At 35.3% G+C, this 22,042-nt stretch overlaps 2 protein-coding genes across 4 annotated transcripts in view; one reads left to right on the top strand and one right to left on the bottom strand.

Moving 5' to 3' along the window:
- LOC123704966 (facilitated trehalose transporter Tret1-like) overlaps nt 1–13,108 on the top strand; it is a 38,501-nt gene extending 25,393 nt beyond the window's left edge. The window contains exons 3-14 of the mRNA XM_045653489.1: nt 66–170; nt 546–748; nt 3,985–4,140; nt 5,195–5,278; nt 5,595–5,682; nt 6,103–6,233; nt 6,572–6,781; nt 7,819–7,896; nt 8,301–8,399; nt 9,085–9,230; nt 10,316–10,436; nt 11,114–13,108. Of these exons, the coding sequence (XP_045509445.1) occupies nt 66–170; nt 546–748; nt 3,985–4,140; nt 5,195–5,278; nt 5,595–5,682; nt 6,103–6,233; nt 6,572–6,781; nt 7,819–7,896; nt 8,301–8,399; nt 9,085–9,230; nt 10,316–10,436; nt 11,114–11,200 (1,508 nt within the window). The 3' untranslated portion in view covers nt 11,201–13,108. The remainder of the gene's footprint in view (nt 1–65; nt 171–545; nt 749–3,984; nt 4,141–5,194; nt 5,279–5,594; nt 5,683–6,102; nt 6,234–6,571; nt 6,782–7,818; nt 7,897–8,300; nt 8,400–9,084; nt 9,231–10,315; nt 10,437–11,113) is intronic.
- A 6,942-nt stretch (nt 13,109–20,050) lies between these two features.
- Nucleotides 20,051–22,042, bottom strand: part of LOC123704965 (tetratricopeptide repeat protein 39B-like) — a 41,973-nt gene continuing 39,981 nt past the window's right edge. For all 3 annotated transcript variants that reach the window (XM_045653486.1, XM_045653488.1, XM_045653487.1), the window contains 2 exons: nt 21,689–21,808; nt 20,051–21,017 (listed from right to left, as the gene is read on the bottom strand). In XM_045653486.1, the coding sequence (XP_045509442.1) occupies nt 20,552–21,017; nt 21,689–21,808 (586 nt within the window). In that variant the 3' untranslated portion in view covers nt 20,051–20,551. The remainder of the gene's footprint in view (nt 21,018–21,688; nt 21,809–22,042) is intronic.

Below are 22,042 nucleotides of genomic sequence, written 5' to 3'. Positions count from 1 at the left end.
GGTCTAAACTCTAAGGACGTGGTTATTTAGATGACATAAATTAAAAGTATTTTATCATTTTCCAGGATATGGAATGACGCTGGGGTTCCCCACCATCCTCATCCCGGCTGTGAAAGATCCAATGGAAGGGGAGGTACTGCACTTACAAAACTCGGAAATATCATGGATCAGTAAGTTACCATTGTTTTATATTTTTTTCTATATCATAAAGAATCGATTGTAAAAATAGACAGCATAGTTAATAATATATTATGGTGTAAAAAGTTAATTGATGTTTATGAAATGAATATTTGGAATCTACAGTGAAGTTCAATCGGCAATTTTTTTTAGTTTATTATTTATCACACATACTTACTCATAATTACATACTATATATTATAGGTACTTCTTATCGTAAATCAAAGTATGTCAAAATTTTTATTACTTACAGCACAGTATTACAATATTATTTCCCTTTGATTCTCGCCAAATACTTTTTTTCACTTTCAATTTCACAAGTCCTCGACACACATACTTTTTTAATTAGAATTTTTTGTCTTCCGCAGGCTCCATAAACTTGATAGTGGTGCCCATCGGGTGCGCGCTGTCAGGCTCGGTGACGTCACCGCTGGGCCGGCGGCGCGCCATGCAGTTCGTCAATCTGCCCTTCTTCATCGCCTGGCTGGTCTTCCACTTCTCGAAGACCACCTCACACTTGTATACCGCGCTGATATTGACTGGTTTGGCGGGCGGTCTTTTGGAGGCACCCGTATGTGAACGTTTTTATTAATTTTACCACCGATTATTATTAAATAGTTTCTACCTACGAAAGGTTTATCATATTTTTAAGATAGTTAGATTTATTGGTCTCTAGTTGTTCTGACAAACAGTAATATGATTATAGTAACGGTGGGACGGGACTTCCGATTATTTTCTGCATATCATTTCAATACAATTACAATAAAATATACAAAAGGCAAGACCTATTAAGGTGACATAAACTCAAAAAGTGCCTTAACCTTTATTTTAATTTATTTTAAATCCACCTTCGAACAAAATTCCATTTCTTATAAAATATATGAACATGACCTCCTATACTCATTAAATCAGTGTGTTCACTTGTCAACTGTAAATTATCTGGTCATTGTATTGCCTTGTGCAATTTGCATGTTTTAGTAAACATAAATAAATGGCTGAACGAGGCCATCGAGATAGAGGTAACATCCGCCATGGCATTATGCAAACAGCCAGGGCCGTCTTAGACTATGCCGGGGCCCTTGGGCACACAAGAATTGGGGGCCCTTTGAAATATAAAGAAATCAAACTAGGTACGCAAATTTTTTCCCACAATTATATATGTTTTTGCCCTAAATTGAAACTTAAAGAAGTAATAAGAAAACTTAAAGAAAATTTCTATGTAAAATTTTTGCTCCATTTTTTTATACATTTTACAAAAAAGTTACTTCTGACCAATCTTGTATTATAATATGGTCTTTTGAGGAAACTTTTTTTCCTTATTTTTTTTTATATAATTCATTTGAAACGCTGCTGCTGTAATGGCGCTCCAAAGTTGACTTTAATTAAATTTAATTAAGAAATATTTTAAGAATTACTTTTTCAAATTACCTTTCTCTTTGAATTTATATTTTAGGTTTTATGGCACTCAAATGCTTTATAAATAAAATATAAATTCAACAAAAAAGGTCGTGTTCCATCGTTACAATATTGTATTCACTGAAAAGTGCTTCATATTGGTTGAGATGGTTGTTAAATCATCTCAATAGATGGCGTGCGGTGTGTCCCTTAAGACACATAAAACTGAAGGAATAGAATAAATTCGATTGCTCCGGCGGGTCACGAGTGGCTGAGTTGGTCAAGCATCCGCCCCGGAATGGCGCGAAGGATGCGGGTTCGAGTCGGTTCGGTTCTTTATAAATTTATACCTTTCTCTTTTTCAAATTTATCTTTTTAATTTGCATCTGGATTTTTTCTTTCGTAGCCGTTTCATATTGATCAAAATTATTGCGTGCGTTATTAACATAATTTATTCAAAGCCTAGGCAAATGGCAAAAGTCAAAACGCTTGTCATCTATTTGTATAGAAATGGTCCGGTGTGAACAGAGTTCACTAAATTCTAGGACCTTTAAAACTACAAAATTTCATATCCAGCAGAAAATTAGTAAAATTGTTCAAAGGAATAAGGATTACTAAAAATAAAATTCAAAATTAACTGTCATTCCGGTACGTGAATTAAAAAACATATTCCAGGTTATAAATAAATAAAAAAATAGGTGATTTCGCGATTTATACTGAAACGATAAGTTTTATCATAAAATCATTTAGGTGTGAAGTGATTTAAGAAACCTGTGCATATTATAAGGATGGAATGAGTTTATAAATCGTTATATCTTAGAAAATGGTAGGAAGCTACATCTTAGGAAAATAATGTATTGATTCTTTTGTATAGATAATTTTATGATCTACAATTTGGGTAAAAGTGGTTATATGATAAAACTTACCGTTTCGGTAAAAATCACGAAAAATCTGTTGACTTTTAGGAAAAAAATTTTTCGTAGTAACAGAAGGTCGGGAAATTTTAATATATTTTTTAAAGTGAAACTTCTTTAGGCGCGTTGAGAGTAAAATTTCAAGGTTGCATCATAACAATACCGTAACGTCATGGAGTAATTCAACGATTTTGGTATCTTATAATCTTGCCAAAGAAGTGGGCTATTTAGCACCGAAATAATTTTTCAAATCGGACCAGTAGTTCCCGAGATTAGCGCGTTCAAACAAAAAAACAAACTCTTCAGCTTTATTATATTAAGTATAGATTGTGTTTTTAATAATTTCACCAAATTTCGGCTGGATGGGAATTTTGGTCGTGGTCGTCGTCGTCCTTGGTAGTGTGACCGAAACATTAGCAAAACGTCATAAGCTTATATCAATTAGTATCAATAGTGGATTCTATTCTCTAGCGTTTCTGCCACTTGTCTAGAGGCCCAGAGATTAAAGTTTTGTCACAACGCCCTTGTATGCTATTCTGTAAACTTAGACTTGTTAGTAATTTTCATAAATCTCAAAATAATTCAAGTAAAAATATATTATACTAGATTTCCGCCCGCGGCTTCGCCCGCGTTTGCAAAGGAAAACCCGCATAGTTCCCGTTCCCGTGGGATTTCCGGGATAAAAACTATCCTATGTGTTAATCCAAGTTACCCTCTATATGTGTGCTAAATTTCATTGTAATCGGTTCAGTAGTTTTTACGTGAAAGAGTAACAAACATCCATACATCCATACATCCATGCATCCATACATCCATACATCCATACAAACTTTCGCCTTTATAATATATTAGATTAGATTAGATTAGATTAGATTACGTTAATAAGTAAATAAATAATTCGAGTAAATATCTGATAAGTTAATTATAATGGTGTTCGAATCACTCGAATTATTCCATGTAATAACCTTGTAATAACATAGATGTTTTGATTCGAATAAATCTGAAAATGATCTGACGTTCTGGCATTAAAAAGCTGTATTGCTTTTTAATAAAATATTTTGAGATTTATGTGAGAAAAATTGTCAGTCCTACATCTCCTCCAGGGGGGCCCCCTGACGATGGGGGGCCCTGGGCACTGGCCCCCTGTGCCCCTATGGTAAAGACGGCACTGCAAACAGCATCACAACATACAAGTATAATGATCGTATTTCGCAACATTTGGAAGCTTTTGTGTCACGTGCGAATTGCGATAAAATAGCGAGTGGATTATGTAAAATTTACAAATATATTCGCTATGGCGACTTCTTCTTCTTCGACTGCTTCAAAAAATTTATAAATGGGAATGTTTGTTAGGATAGACGTATGTCTGTTTGTTTCACGAATTTGTATAGGACGAATAAGTTATACATTAGAAGCACACTGATTTTAGATGCCACAGGCAAGTACTATTGTATATTCTGTGCCACAGCTATTATTATTTATAAACCGTGTAATTAAGGTGCTGACATACGTAGCGGAGATCACGCAGCCGCACCTCCGCGGCGCGCTGTCAGCCACCAGCTCGATGTGCATCATCATCGGAGTCTTCACGCAGTTCCTCTTCGGCCTGATGCTGTACTGGCGCACTGTTGCTCTTGTTAACATCGTGTTCACGGTAAGTAACTACCAACTTGTTCGAGACCAGACGAGTTTGTATAAATAGTAAATACAAATACATATTCTCAATGCGTAGCATATTTAGAACTTTTCAACAACATCAATGTGAGCCGTATTAGCCTGCCAACCAATAAGACAGGATCTTCGTCTGATTTTTTGCGATGGTGGAATTCCACCATTTATTCAATTATCTGCACCCATCGCGAGAAAATCGACATGTTCTAGAATTATTTTGACGACATGTGACTGACATCCAATTTGAATCCTCATGCTAAAAGAATTAGGAACCATAATATTATATGGGCTGCGTGATAACAAGTCTCAATCTGTTTCATTGATGAATGATTATAGAAGCAAGGAGAAATCTTGTTTTTGTTTTTACAAACTCTAGGCCACAGTTTATCTATTCAGAGATTGAATCTATGAATTTACCATTTCGCTGGGCCAAATACAGTGTAGTTACGGTCAATGACCTTAACTATTTATAAGTTCTCATATACTAGTCAACAAGATGTTTATACTGATACCAAAACAGGATATTCACTTTTTTATGCTCTGGAGTTTTAATAAACATTTAAACCAGTTTTAAGTAACAATCTATACACAACAAAAGCTAATTTGTTAAGTTTTGTTTTCTGTTTAATTTTGATACTTACTTAATTCGTACTTATATTTTTTCTATTTATTATAATAATATCACTATCAGTGATAAGACAGCCTGAGCGTCAATGTTATTGCAAACCGAACAAAATAAAATATCATATACACTCTTATAAATAATAAACGACATTGGCCCTTGCTGTGATAAAATATACTTTATCATAATTAGATATCAGTGATCAAAATCATTTTAGATAATAATAACACAGACTAATAATATAATAAGCTAGTTTCTTCTTGAGTATAAAAAATAAACTTTTATTTGGTCCCTCTAAAAGCAGTTTTTATTTTATTTTCATCTATTGGGTATACTACCACATTTCTTTAGTTAAGTGTACACGGTCAATAAGAGCTAGATATCTTAATAATTATAGAAAATCGTATATTTTCAGGTTCTAGCAGTGGTGGCTTTATGCTTCGTACCCGAGTCTCCTCATTGGCTCGTCTATAAGAAACGTTATAATGAAGCAAGACAGGTAAAAGAGGAAAATGTTTTTACCAAATAATTTATTTATTTTAAACAGTACATACCTAATTTAATAAGTTACTTCAATACGTTTTAATAAACTAAAATATGCCTTGTACTATTTTCTTTCTTCTTTCTTTCACTTAACATGAGTGTGGTCAAGCGCTTCCCTATTTAAAGTATATAATTTACCTACTAGTTACCTAAGTCATGTTATTTACCATGCATTCAAATGTATACTCCCTATTTTCAAAGAGGCAGTAATCAGTATACATTTAAATTACAGAAGATATCTTATAACTAATTCCCTATTGGTATATTTTCAGAGTCTGCAATGGCTGCGCGGTTGGACTGCCGCGGCCAATGTTGAAACAGAACTGAGAGACATCGAGGCTCTTTATAAGAAAAAGAAAGGTATACGGTCATATATCATATTATAATACCATACTAGTTATTTTATATATATATTTAAGGATTTAAGGATCACTATAAAAGAGATATCATAAATCATAATGAGTACGTTGTTTGTTTGTTAATTCAAGACTGCACCGTATTATACTAGACTCTAGAGAAACTTTAGCGCGCGAACATTCGTGTCGAGAAAGCACATGGACATAGGCGATGTTCTTGTTTATATTAGACGTCCGATTTTGATCTTTTATTCGAGAGCTTTTCGTGTGCTCCTTTTTTAAAATGGTCCACTTCTGATAATGGCATCCATTTCAAACGACATCTTTTTGCTCGAATACCATGCGTTGCTTCTACCCGGCCACACTCGTCGCTGTAACACGAATATTCGCCATAGCCTATGACCTTGAATTCCTCCACTTGCAGAGGCGGAAGGCGAGGAGGAGACGCTGTGGTCGCGGATATCCCTCTACACCGAGAGGAGTTTCCTCATGCCCTTCTTCCTGGTCAGCTACGCGTTCTTCGTGGGACACTTCAGCGGCATGACCACGCTGCAGGTTAGTTCATAAGTACTTTTATGTAGGTATTACTCATTTCTTAAATTATCCTTTATTTGTTTTTGTGCGCTCTTGATTATGAAAAGGGATTGTGGAATCAGTTTTATAACAGACTAATAAAAATATACTACTTATACAAGTTTTATCGCAGTATGCATTTACATGTGTAGAAATTAATATACACATTTAACGCAAGCAAATACTCGAACCAATAACTGGTATCCCAGATGAACCTTTATCCCAGAATAAGATTCCCAAGACGCAGGTCGTACTTACTAACCACATTGACCTTTTTATTTTTTTAGCTAGCTACTAGTTATCATTCTGTGCTTTTCCAGACGTACTCGGTGTCGATATTCCAAATGCTGGAGGCGCCGATCGACAAGTACTACGCGACGCTGATCCTGGGCCTGCTGCAGATCGCCGGCTCGCTGGCCTCCGTGTCGCTGGTGCACTGCGCCGGCAAGCGCCCGCTCACGCTGCTGTCCACCGCCGGCGCCGGCCTCGTGTGCCTGCTGGTTGCCGGCTACGACGTCTACATACTGACGGTCAATAATTAATAAAATAAATAAGTATTTCAAGACAATTTTCACACACGCCACGATCTGGTCCCATACTAAGCTTACGCTTGTGTTATGGAAACCACTGATAAACATACATATATATAATTTTAAATAAATACTTATATAGATAATTAACACACAGATACAGAGCAAACATCATTCATCCCACATATCACACAAATATTTTCCCCGGGTGGGAATCGAACCCACGACCTCTGGCTCGGAATCGGTAGGCAGGATCACTACCTACTTAGCCAACCGGTCAGTCAGTAATTAATCAGATTCATTTAGATTTCTTTGTTTATAATCATCAGCCCATTATGTACTGCTGGGACACGAGCCTTCTATGAGAGTACCTACAGGCTATAATCCACGCAGTGCAGGTTGGCAAATGTGACATTTCGTTGAACTTAATTCTTTGACGTGTCAGTTTCGTCACGATGTTTTCCTACGGCGTTTCGAGCAGTGGTGGTGTTATCAGATAAATTTAAATCAATTTATTTCCTACACCATCGCCTAGCACTTTGGTAATATCTATGGGAACTAACGAGTCCTTTAGCTATAATCTAAGAGCCCACGACGGCGAGACTTTCCTTTCTTTAGGAAAGTTGAAAGTTTCTCTGTATATATCTCCGATACAGATAAGGACGACTAACGATTATCAAGTCTGGGTTGTGGTTACTTTGGCAGGAAACAGGTAGTAAAGGTGTATAAAATTGTACCTAACTTTCATTATACTTTAAAAGCTAAATTTTATATATGTTACTTGGGGACGTATAAAAAGATGCTATAAAAATATAATCGCTAGTCGTTCTTATCTGTATCGGAGACATATACAGAGAAACTTTCAATTTTCCTAAAGAAAGGAAAGTCTGGCCGTCGTGGGCTCTTGATCTACTAGAATGATCTATGATCAATAGAAATAAGCAATACACATAGTAGATTTGCAGAATTCAGTTTTTTTACAAAGGAAGATAATAAATATAGGTAAAGATTTATTAAAATGCTTCGTGTTATTCCAGACCATGGAAGTTGGTGTAGATGTTATACCAGAAATCGTGAATATTACAACTACAGCGAGTACCGGCGTTATGACTATGGTAAGTCTTTTTATTAGAAATCATTAGATTTATTGTATTCAAAAACTTTTTTTTATCCGCTTATCATGCTACTAGTGCCATCTTGTATATTTATGTGAAAACTGTTGTCATCCATTGTCGCCATTGTTGCAACTGAAACATTATTGTAGTACGTACGAAATATCACAGATGGCGCTGATATAAATATTATTTTTAATGGCATTTTATCATGACTATTTTCATATTTATTTTATTATTTTTATTATTCCGCAATAATAAGTAGGTAAGTAATAAGCAAAAAACTACTATCCGATAGAATATAATAGTAAAATAAAATAGAAATTATATTTTAAGTTTACCTTGATGTCTTTGATGAATGTAGTTAAAATTCCGAATGAATACATGAAATGAAATGTTTTCGGCAGAATAATCCCACCGCTTGGATCCCCACGACTCTGCTGATGCTGCTGGCTCTGATCACCCACACGGGCATCAGGCTGCTGCCATGGATCCTCATTGGAGAAGTATGTCATTGCATTAATTCTTCAATTGTATCTGAAACGATATACAGTTGTACACCTAATTGTAACAGATTCTGTTATCTATATTATTTATTTATTTATTTTATATTATATTTTATCATACACTAGCCGCGGTCTGCCCGTGCTTCGCCCGTGGTACATACTACGTAGGTATAATCTATAGCAAACGGGGGTAAATGGGGTGTATAATAATTCGCGGAAGGCAGGATATCTGCCAGTTTGCTAGTATATAAAGATAATATACTTTAGCAGATAATACGTACCTATTTAGTACTTAGTATTACGGTTGTGCTTAGTATGTACTATGTAGGGCATTTCACGCGAAGCGGACACAGATTTCAGGGTCAGGTTTCAGATTTCAGTTATATTTTAGTATGTTACACCCGTATATGTATTTGCAAGCAATGTATCTATTTACCTAATGTTGTGATGAGACAAATAAAGTTATATTTGATTTGATTTGATTTGTATATATCCTCGGAATATATACGAAATATTTTTGCATTTAGAAGTTTAGTTTTCTAAAAGTACCTACGTTCACCCTGGTAGCGACATGTGTAAGGGCCCCCTTGACTAGGATGTCGAATTTCGGCTTGGGCTGTCGCTTTAGTGGAGGAGGCCTGACGGCCCTAGTCGGACGGGTACCTAATGCTGTATTTCTCTGCAGGTATTCAGCGCTCGCACGCGGTCGGGCGGCGCGGGGCTCGCCAGCGCGGTGGGCTACATCTTCGGCTTCCTCACCAACAAGCTGTACATCAGCATGGTGGACACGCTGTCCATCTGGGGCACCTACGGGTTATATGGGATCGTGAGGTGGGATTTCTTTATCGTTTGAGTATGTATGTTTGTAACAGGGGTAAAAGAAAAAAAAATATTGTCAAGATTTGTGTGCAAATAAAGTTAAAAGAAGGAAGTTGTTAAAATAATATATTTAACGGTATAGCAGTTCATCCCTAAAATAAACTAAAAGGTATGATTTATAATAATACGTTGTCGGGGCTTGTTATATATGCAGGTGTAATGAAAAATGAAATAACTATTATGTAATTAATATTTAACCCATGCGATGTAAAGCGCACAAACTGTTTATATACGAGGTACCGGGTGTTCACTTGAAATTCGATAGCTCGTAAATTGGCTTGTCGTCGCTTCAACGTAATGTACCTAGTGCTATGTAGATAGTGCTGTTTTATTAGTTTTCTGTAAGGAAACAAAAAAAAAACATACTTCCCCATCGTAGGATACTAAAATAGTAATATTTAATAACAATACTAAAATCTTGTAAGATTTTCCCATATTTTTTTAATAAAAATATTATCAATAAAGAGCCAAGTCGAAATATAAGTACCTTTACAACGTCCAACCATCCTTGTTTGGTATTGAATAAACGATTGACGAAAGAGATAATCTCCAATCCGGAAAGCGGTTTACAATTCCTGCGAAATATCTCTCCGGTTTGATCCCAGTGGACCATGATCCGAAAGGAAATCATCTCACTGGTAGTAGCTAGCTATAATATATTATAGTTTATAAGTATAGTATGTAAGTTACAATACATATACATCGAGATATATGTACTACGTACTACATATACTTATCACTTTTTTAGTGGAACGAATTGATACATTATAATTTAATATTTATTAAAATCAATCCATCTTCCATCATTATGATATTTTTAATGAGATTCATATTTTCCAGATTAAAATGAGTGAAATATTAGCAATTTATATAAATTATGATCCATCCACAGATGAGAGGATATTTCTAGTAGGTATACTACCTCGTACCTATTACACGATACCTATATACTATATAGTGTCCGCCTTCACCACAAAAACTACTAAAGTAGCTTCTCAATACTATACGATCTATAAAACAATAATATTTATCTCCAGTCTGTCCGGGTGCGTGGTGTTCTACTTCATCCTGCCGGAGACGGAGGGCAAGAAACTCAATGACATTGAGAACCATTTCGCGGGCTTGAGAAGGCTCACTAACAAGGTGTATCGCTCTAAGGTACGAATTAATCACTACATAGTATGAAACAAAATCTCTTTCTCTGTCCCTATGTATGCTTAAATCTTTAAAACTACGCAACTGATTTTGATGCATTTTTTAATAGATAGAATGATTAAAGAGGAAAATTTTAGTAAATAATTAATTGGGTTATAGACAAAGCGGGCGAATGCTACTAGTATTATAAATGCGAAGTGATGATGATCATTTATTGATGATGATGTTTGTTTGTTACTCTTTCTTGAAACAATTAATGGTTAAGAATTACATATTTGAGTCTCCGGAATTGAGAATGGATTCAGAATAACACGTGAGGTATAGAAATACTTGGTTTTTGCCCGTGGGTTTGTCAGCGACAGCGGGTGAAACCGCGCGGCACAGTTAGTTACAATAAATTATTGTGTAAAGATGGATTTACCTGTCCTTTTCAATAATTGTTGGAAATACATTTTAGTTTTTTGTAATCGTTATTTGTTATAGTTTTTATTTACCAAACTGTTTTTTGTCAACTCTACCCAAATTCCTTTGTTTTGTATTACCTAAGTCATAAGTGCAATAAATAACTAAGTATGCTGTTTTGCAATATTATAATGGCAAATAGTATATAGGTCATAACCATTTAATAAATGAAATAAAACGAAAAAAAATGTTAATATATTTTTTTATTTTCTTCGCAGAAACTGCCACCCCCTGAGATAACGAAGATAAGCGAGTTAAAGGGCAACTCCAACCCTACGTTCGATGGAGACGCCACTTATATATAATTATTGCATTTTTACCGAATTTGACTCAAAGTCTCGTAATTTTCAAATCTTTATGTCTATTTAGGTTTTTAGAATTGTGCTGTGTTTAGATAAATAATTTTATGATTGACTTCGTGTTAAAGTACTGGAATTGTTTATACTTTGACAATTCTTTTAATAAAATTGTTTGAATATTAACATAGATAATTAAAAACAAATGGGTTAATTGACAAGAATTGTAAATAAGTGTATAAGTTGTTCATGTATTTTGTTCGAAGTATTTGATTGTGTCATAAATTGTCTGTGATCATGATTTTTTTAATTTATTAAGGTCGTAATTTACTTATTTTCAATATTTATTAAGTGAAAACTATTTATACTTTTTTAAAACCTTTAGGTATTATTAATGTAAAATCAAACTTGATGTTTGATTAAGAATTGTTAATGTACTAAATTATTGAAACGTTTTATGTTATTTGAATGAAATGCATTTTCCTGTTAAAAACGTCTACGAAACTTTTAAATACATAAAATTTAAGTTTGAAAAATCAGATGTTTTGCGCGAAGTGACAGTAGTACCCACCTCAACGCTTCGCTTATGAGGCGTGCAATACTGGTCATAAATCAGTATACGTATATTATTTCATAGTTTTAGGAACTATATTTTACCCTGTTACCTACTCCTAGAAATCTTCTATCTTTTGTCATCAGTCTTTTAACTAATCTATGTATTTCTACTTTAATATATAGGTACCATGTATTTCTTTATTTTTTGGTTATGTAATTTGATAGATCTATTTCTTTTTTGTTATATAAATATACTTGGAAAATTCAACTTTTCATCCACTCAGTATTTTTGTAAGTAATTTACATCCCGCAATAATATGTTAATATTACACTCAGGAGAAAATAATTTTGGCATAAGTTTTATTTTTCAAGGCTATTTTCACGACTTAGAGATAAAGTTTCGGACGTTGTCCTTTCTTTGCGCGAACTGTTAAACACTTGAATGTAACCCTTAGTTAAGTTTCTTAAATTTTGGCGAAAATATATTAAGATTTTCTTTCATAAAAGCCCCAACAACAACTTCACACGTGCTATCGTGACCAAGGTAAACATAGATTCATTTTTATATTACATTTGTCATATTAACAGACAGAAAAGCTCAACAAAATATATCAGAAGTTGTGAAACTGGCCTTACATTCATGCAAATACACGCTAAATGAGACATTTCAAAAGTTATAATGGGTCAAATGTTTGCCGCCGGTGCACTGTCAGGAGCGACAAGTTTGCTGAGCGGTTCCAATGTTCACTTTAGGGGTGCGAGTCGGTTAATTTACAAGAATACTTGAACATTTTCAATGCGTTATATTTTTCTCAATGTTCTCAAAGTTTCCTTTATGTAAAGACGTTAAATAACGTCTCACAAATTGTAATTCTTTACTTAGTAACTACATTCCAATATGTGATCAGATTATTAATAAATTTAGGTAATACGGATATAAGTTAACTCTTTATTACGGCTACATTTATAAATATTAAATGCCCCATCGAACGGTGTGATGCGAATGTTTTCGATGATTTATACTAGGTATATAAGCCGCTAGAGTATTTCATTCAAGTACAATTTATGGGAAAATATTGATTTTAGAAGCGTGAATTTTATAATTTGAAACAGGGTTCTTTTTTATAGTATGTTTATTTTTTTTTGTAATTTTAATACACTGGACGTATATAAGAACAGTTGTAATGAATTCTGAAATAAGTAAACTAATAGTTAGTGTTAGTCTTAATTAATTTAATGATATAATTTAATTACCATTTTTATAATATTTATATTATACGCACAAAATAGCACATTAAAATGTACCTACTTTGTATTATACGATTATAGATACTTTGTAAATATTAAAAAATATTCCATCGAGATGTTGTTTTTTAACTTCCCTTGCTCCCTCTAATAAAAACCATGAGCAGTCATGTGTGGTGCCGAATAGTGTACTGTACAAACTATTTAAAAAAGTATCGAAAAACTAAAACTAAATACTTACAGTTACACAATTCAGGTTGATATGGAACTATTATTAGTATGTGGCATTAATTACAACGGGTTTTTAATGTGTTGTGCTCTATGTACCACAATATACCTCACAATTTTCTTCAGGTCTAAATTATAATATAAAACTTTAAATAGAGATGGCGCTGTTTCCAAAAATATACTCGTAAATTAAAACAAAAAAAACCCCATAACATCCCCATTCCAATGCAGGAAAAACTTTATTGTGAAACACGCTGTACGGCTGCGATTTATTAGAGGGAGGCAAAGCTTTTCCACCCTCTCGCCCTCCCGCCACTTATAATTGCTTGAAATACTACAATAGTAGTATTATTTACATTTCTCTGCAATATCTTGACGATGTCTTTCAGTTAAAACATGGATGTACAATGTTTTAGTATTAAAGTAACTGCTGGATATAACTTAAGTCTTAAATATATTTGGATGTATCAGTACTTTTTGTTATTATAAACAGTTAAATCCACGTTAAAGCATACAAAATTGCTAGTCATATTTAATATAATTAAAAGCTTTTACTGAGCTTTTAAGATAGGTATTGGTTCAACATGTTTCTTGAATTTACTAAACACATGGCATATTTCTAAATTTTCGTTAGTTTGTAATATCATAGCTATCAGTGGTCGAGATGCTGTCGCCACCCTCATTGAAATCACGCATACAGAAATGCGCAACTAGTGGTCGGGCGGGCGGCGGCGGGCAGCGGGAGGGCTGCATCCCAGAAGGGCGCAAGTGCATGATGCAGCGTCGATACCCGGCCGAGGCCATAGGGTTGCCACTCTCCACGCATTTCCTCCATTTATGTATGTATATTGTAATCGGCGTTACAATATATCACTGCGTCATCCGTATCAATCCCAGTCGGACCGTCGGGAGATAAGCCGCCTGAAGCTTTCGCCGCACTGAACAACGAGCGTTCCGAATTATAGCAAAAATACGCGAAAAATTAAATGCGCATTTAAACTATCCAGTGTAATATTTGTAAAAATTTCGGGGATTACGTACGTCCCGGACCCTGGCAACCCGTCATCCGAATCGATTTCCTCGAATCTCGATTCGACCCGGACACACGCACTCGTCGTCTTCGCATCACGAGAGCAACAGTTTTCGAGCCCCTCAGTTCAGAGAGTCGCTAAAATGGCCGCCAAAAAAAATCTGTTTGAGAATCTGCACGAGTTCAACGATGAGGAGATCCGCGAAATTCGCATGCTGTTCGCGCTGGACCCACCGGACTCCAAGAAGCGGCCGCCGCCGCTGGTGGAGTCGCTCGCCGACAACGAGGTGGTCATCCTGCAGAAGGTGCTCGTCAGTATGAACGAGACGCGCATCCGGGTGAGGGTGCACGAGCAGAAGCGCGTCGTGTACCTCGTGTGCTCGCGCTGCGGCAAGCCCTTCAAGCGCGGCGTGCGGGCCTGGGCCTAAGCCCCCGTGTAGTGCTCGGTTCTCTCAGTTTTCGCTTTACAAAGTTTATATTGCATACGTTTTCCATTTAGATTCTATAGATGTTAATTCTTTTTATTAGAATGTACTCTGAAAAAGAGGTCGAGTAGTGTAGAAAATAAAAAAATGGTGAAAAATATTTGTGAGGTTTTATTTCTTTGTTCCCCTTCCCCAGAAACTAGTACACGATACCTCTTAATACGCAGTAGGTATGCAATACAAAGAGCAAGCAAAGCTCGATATTATGTGTGATTAAAATTGATCACAATATTTCTATTCATTGTATTGAGTAGAAATATTGTGCTTCATAAAGCTCTAAATAATGTTGCCATTTATCAGTTCATCTCTCTTTAAATAAAGAATTGGCGACAATTAATATGCGCCATTTAATTTGAGGTTTGTGTATTTACTGAGCAAATTTGGCTTGCTTTTAACCGCGGCTTGTTTGCGGTCGCACACAGCATGAAGCCACCTGTTGCTTTGTCAAATCTACGACTGTACTGCCCATTTATCTCCAATGTTGTATTGTGTGAGCTAAATACTCAATTATGTTGGACGCAAATTGATTAATTAACATTTTACGTATATAAACGATCAATAAAAAATACCATTCAAACCTATTTTTATCGTTTGTGCAAGCAAGCACAAGCTTGGGCTGATAATATGGTAGCATTCAGAACTTATGGATCGACTGTTGGGCTCGCCCGGTCTACTGTACTTATGTATCAGCTTTTAGGATCGAAAAAATACCAAGGACTTATTTCTGAGAATCTTAAAAATTGTCATTTTCAGTATATTATTCAGGACTGTACGGCTCATATTCATATATAGGAATAAGGATAGGGACCATTTGATAGGAAGGAAGGCAGTGCATATTGGTATTTTAGTTCCCATATGATTACTTTGCCATTTTAATTTACTGCCATCATGTATATTTTGGGGTAATAAAAACACAGCATTTTTAACATTCATTTAATTGGTAATCTTAACTACGTTTACATCAATTAAGTACGCTAGGACACTCGATGTTATGCGTTGTTTGTGTTTGGAACAAGGGCTTCTAGACAAATTGCAGAAAAGATGGAACCAATAGGGTCTTTGTCTACATCATCTTCATAACGTCTACATGAGATCTACCGAAAATTATTCAATTATTTAGTCAAATTATGCACTTTACAAGTTTTACGAATGTACACTAAACTTCCATCCAGCTTAAATTGGAAAAATTGTTCAAAACTAAATTCAAACTAGATTTTGGAGAATATTCGGACATTAAAAATATTCGAATTGCCATTTGTCTAGGCCCCAAGATCTTTATATCCGTATTTTACAAACATCAAAAAGTATCATAATCGTATACATTTTCAATAAAAATTGCGCAACAGTTGTTTATCGATCGTAACATAACTTCAGTACCTACGCTAGAATGTCCGAATTAAAAATTGATGATGCGAGATGGGGCGCACACGGCCATCTCGATCATAATTCTATCCTTCAATGACACAGGTTATATCTAACATTAATTTATTTTAATTAAATGCTTATTATTACTACTAGTGATTGAGCACAAATAATAAAAATTAGTAAGTAAAATTATAAAGTGCACTCGTGGTGACCGCAGGAGATTCATTAGGAAATGTAAATGGATTGATGAATGTAAATGGATAGCAGACAATGTTTAACACCTATCTTCGATGACCTAAATGCGACACCAAAACTAATTTTGCCGATATCGATATATACGTATATTTAATATATTTCGTTAGAGAAAGACTGTTTCTCGTCAACGAGACAAAGCGAAGTTTAAAGTCGATTTAGTTAATTCTATTATTCTGTTGAATAGCGACTGAAAAAAATATTTTCTAAAAATTTAGAGAAACATACAAGCATCAAATAGTTAAGTATAGAAATTTAAATTAAAATGTGTTGTCTTCACATTCAGAAAAAGTAATTGACTAGAACTCTATATCATTTTATAGTGTTCTTGTCAAGCAGTATTTGCCGCCACGTTAAGGGCGCTAGAGAAAAAGACATAAACGATCCAAACGACAAAACGAGCTGAGAAAATGCTGTAGCGCGTAAGATTGGCCCGCTAACGTATGAGATATAATTGACCATCCGATACAAACACTTATTGTTACAACTAATTTTACCAATTAATACATTAAACAACACGGTTAGGCCGCGTACACAAAGACCTACATATATAAATATCATATTTAATACATTTGAAGTAAATAGGGCAATATAAAGAAGAAAAATGACATGTACCTATAACAACAACATTAAATTTTAATGTACTTATTCAAAATTATTTTAATAACAAAAAAAAAATTAAAATATTTTTGATTAGGTTAAAAATATAAATTAAGAATGCTTACGCGAATTTAGACAACGTAGTATGCTTTAAAGTACAACGTAGTGCATATTATAATTAGGCTACAATATTAGGCTAGTCACAACTATTGTCTTTTAAATTGTTCTGAGATTTGTACTGCCCTAAGAGCTTTGTAAATATTATAGAATAAAATTTCAAGTCTAATGTTATAGGCTAAGTGTATCTAACAGTATATTAAATTATATAAATTTAGGATCAAGTTGTTTCAAAAGTGTAGAAAGTTGGAGGTCATTAACTCGTCAACTTCATTAGAAATAATTTGAAACGTGTTAAATCCAATCCATTACTAAATTTCCCTCCATAAAGGCTGTGTATATTTATACACTATAGGTAACTATGTTTTAAAATTCACAAATACCATATTAAACTAGACAACGGGTCGGTTACAGTGACGACTGAACCGGCCACCTGTCATGGACCGTGTCCTAAAGTAAGAGCATTGCCCCCTTTTTTTCTTTTTTTTAAGTGGGGAAATCTTGCATAGATACCCACGGACCTCGGGGAAGGAGCCGTAAGTTATGTCGGATTCTTACCGACTAAAACCCCACTGTTCCGTCGAGCCGCTCTAATGATGGGGCCGCAGGTTTCAGTTCCTCCGCGACCCCTTCGGCGGCAGCCGGCTACCAGGCCCAGCGTAAACACAGAACAGCGAAGGTGGTTTGCTGTGGCCTGTTCTACCTAGTTGGCGGCACGAGCGGAACTCGTCTCACGCCGCCTCACCGCACCGGACGGATAACATTCCCCGTTCCACCGCCCGGCGACCTTCATTAAGGAGGCACGTTACGACGGCGCCCAATAATGCGGCGCCGGATCGGGTTCGCGTGAGGATTCCCTCTCGCGCCCGCTCTGCCTCCTATTTTTGCGATCACCGCGCGCAAGGATCCGCGCCACCACCCATCGTGCGAACACTGACGGGTGCAGACGGACCCGGCCCGATGACCGCGATCAAGCGAGCGCCCGGCCCGCGCGGGGCTCACGGTGAGAGTGAGCTGCCGGCTCTCCGCGCAGGCACGCCAGTGGGAAGCCACGGAGGGCTCCCAGCTTTGCGCCCACTTGAAAGTTAAAACATATCTTTTATAGACGTCATGTAGTTTATTATAGATTTGTGAATATTTACGGCGGTTTCTTTATTCGATCTATCTTTAGTAGCGGAGGATGGTCTTTTATAAAAACTATTAAAGATGCATTGATGAAACCTGGCGTTAATAATATAAATTGTCGTCGGAGCACACGGTGAAATACCATAACTCTAATATTATTATCTGTTTAACTTAATTGCAAGCTACTCTGTTGACACTACGCCACGCTATGAGGTTCTACATTAAAACATATTTGAGTCAAATATATAAAGAAAAAAACTATCAAATTCAAAAAAGATGAAACAATTATTTTTTTTTATTGCCCGACGTCCCACATTGTACTCGTCGGGGAATACACTCTAATGTTCCAGTCCCTTGCGACTCGTCTTTATAAAACGCCTAATTAATTATAAATTAGTAAAATGAAACTGCTTTGCAGCCCTCTATCGGAAACTACCTATTCCTGTATCTATTACTTACCTGCAACGGTACCATGATGTGAAGCAATATTATTTCCAATGTAGTAAAGTGAACTCCCACACTGGAAATATAACTGCTGTAAGACATCATGGTAACACCCCTGTTTAGATGTTGCGATGTTTTTGCGTGAACACCTATTACCTAAAAACCTATGTCTTATTAACTACTAAATTACACAACATACTCATCTCGAAAAAATAAATAAAATAATTTTGATCGTAACGTTAATTTTCCTTTATACATGATTTGATATTATTTTTTAAAAATATTTCTCCTTAGTCGATTTATAGAAAATACACGATTGTATACAAATTTAGATACCGTTAGAAAATTCGTTCGGCCTGTATGGGTGTAGCTCGTTCAATTGACACATACCCTCAAGTTCTTAAATGTACACTTTTATTATTATTAAATAACAATAAATTTCCAGCTACTCCATTCCTTTTTGTTCGTCAACGAGACGCTACAGAACTGTTTTGACAAAAAATAGATGTTGGATATAGGCCAAAAAGTATTAATTTTTAATGTAGGTTCAAGTGTATAGGAAATAACAAGTATTTTGTACAATGGGTGTCTAAAAATACTTTGAAAATTTACAAGTTATATTATTTTATACCTACAACCCTAAAATCGTATATGTAGTTACTTAGAAAGCATGTGTTATAACAAATATGGTCATTATATACATTAAAAAAATATAAATCCATATACAGGGTTAATTGTAAAACACCAGCACCCTCGCAGGACAAGATAGCTAACATCATAAGTAACAACATTTGTTCTACGACTATTGGCATAACGCAATAAAATATTAAAGTGAAACTTTTATTACATCGTCTCAAACTTTTCGGTCTTTGTAGCGCATGTCGCGTGACGTACGATAATTATCGTACAAATACGATAATTATCGTAAGTTTCACTTTTACCGTGGTTTCATAAAACCACACAACGTTTTTTTTTTATAAATAGTTTTTTAAGCTTTTACTGTACTCTCGTAAAATTTGTAAGTCTATGTTCTATTCAGTTTTTCGAAAGGACGACGCGACGCCCCCTTCCCCCTCTCGTTCGCTTCTCGTTTACGTAATTTTTGGGATGCGTAGAGTTAATAATATTCAAACGGAAAATTAAATGAATATTTATTCTTGTATGAAAATAAAATGTAACAAATTATCAAAAGTCGTAGAACAAATGTTGTTACTTATGATGTTAGCTATCTTGTCCTGAGAGGTTGCTGGTGTTTTACAAGTAACCCTGTATAATTAACAATATACACTCAAATATCAACAAACCTTACAACTACACATCAATTCGGTACAGTTAACACCAAAAGCATGACTACAGCACAAAATGGACGACATTACAGACGGAGACGGGGGATCTAATTATAGTAAGAATATCATAATCAATAGAAAAAACATTTAGAGCTAAAATCTTTGTCAAAACATTTGAGTGACAAAGATTTGTTTTGGAAGCTCTAAATCGTTAAGTCATACATTTATTGTTTTTTTCTTTTTTACAGTGCAATTAGAATACTTAAATCACAATTTTAATGTCTTTTTATATTGCAATTACAGTCACTTTAATTATATTTTCAATGTCTTTAGTCACTTTCAAAGTAGTATCTAAAATTTCAGTTTCGTAATTTTTCACTTCTTTTTTAGTCCATATTGTCATTTTAGTTCTTATCCATTTGTTAATCCAAATCTCTTTGTTTGTTAGTCCATGTCTAGTCCAAGTATCCTTATTTGTTTGCTTGTTTGTCCATTTCTAGTACTCGTAGTACCTCATGGTGTCGACGTTAGGGAACGCCATTGCCGGGTGAAGGGCCGGGCACAGAAAGTATCTGAATATCAGTGCAGTGATCCGGTTGAACTTGAGGCCCTTCCCCGACGGCCGGGGTCATTCACCCCGCTGGGGGGGGAACATTCTTAAGGGCAGACTTTTCTTCGGCTCTGATAATATAACCCCATCCTGAGTTATAACTGTATCTCTCTTTATTGGCTCTTGTATCGGAAAGTCCTTTGATGTCCCCGGTATTGGTGATTCTGGCTCCTCCTTTTTTGGTTTTTCCTTCTTGTCTTTCTTATCTTTGTCTTTCTTCTCCTTTTTCTCTTTTTTGTCCTTTTTGCTCTTCTTGTCTTTCTTGTCGTCTTTGTCCCCGTTGAGTTCCGGGTTTTTGACTGGTTGTGTGGTTATAACTAGGTTTCCCTGTGTGCCTAAAGTAGCGGGCATTTCTAGTTTGGTTCGAGCACCAGCGTAAGTCGCTTCGCTGGGAGTCGGGGCCTTCAGGTAGTTGCGAATGGCCTCGATCTTGGAATGAATCCTGAATTGTAGACGGGATTCGAGGGAATAACCCGATTTTTTCCTGTAATAAAATAGTTAACAGTTAGTTAGGTTGGATTGTTATGAAAACCATTTTTGATAAGGATATTTAAATCAAGAGGAATATCATAATTGTATGAAGTTGTCAAACAAGGAAAGAATTTGATTACCTTTAATAATGAAATTGCTTGCTTCTTTTTCTTTTGATTATCATGTTATAGCGCAAATTTCGATAAGCATGGTAATCAAGTCAACCAAATACAAATATTTTATTATCTCGAATTGCATATTTTGCAAACGTGTTATTCATAAACGTTTATCTTAAATGCATTAGAATTATTTTAATTGGTCTATAAGATTTTATATCTTGCAAATTGCCAAAGGAGAAGCAATTTTATTAACAACTAGGTTTCCGCCCGCGGCTTCGCCCGCGCAGTCAAAGAAAAAACCCGCATAGTTCCCGTTCCCGTGGGATTTTCGGGATTACGTCATTTTCCCGGGATAAAAAGTAGCCCATGTCCTTTCTTGGGTATCAAAATATCTCCATACCAAATTTCATGAAAATTGGTTCAGTAGTTTAAGCGTGATTGAGTAACAGATACACAGACAGAGTTACTTTCGCATTTATAATATTAGTATAGATTATTTCATTTTAATTTTATTTTTAACCTTTATAGTAGAGATTAAATTAATATAAAAATTGAAAATACAAACCTAGCGTCATTAAGTAGTTTCATAGCGAGGTGATGGTCTCCGAGCTTGTGGTGGCACATCGCCACTTCCACCAGTGTGTATGGCACTAGGAAAGTGTTCTCTTTTATTTCTTCCTTGTTTCTGTGGAAAAAAGGTTTTTTATTACAAAATTCCTGTAGGAAATAAGTTATATTGTATGCTGCTTGCTCCGTTCGAATTTTTAGTTTGTAAGTTTTTCAAAATTTAAATTGTCTTAGTCAGATCAGAGTTGGAGGCAAATCCAAAAAAATCATTTAAATCCGTTCAGCAACGTTCGATTCTTGAGATAAATTTAACCAGAAACCCAGATCTTATATACTCAAGCTTCTTTTCCTC

Source organism: Colias croceus, chromosome Z (assembly GCF_905220415.1).
Source record: "Colias croceus chromosome Z, ilColCroc2.1".
NCBI lineage: Eukaryota > Metazoa > Arthropoda > Insecta > Lepidoptera > Pieridae > Colias > Colias croceus.
Note: the sequence above shows the minus strand (reverse complement) of the source record. Positions and strands in the feature narration are given on the sequence as shown.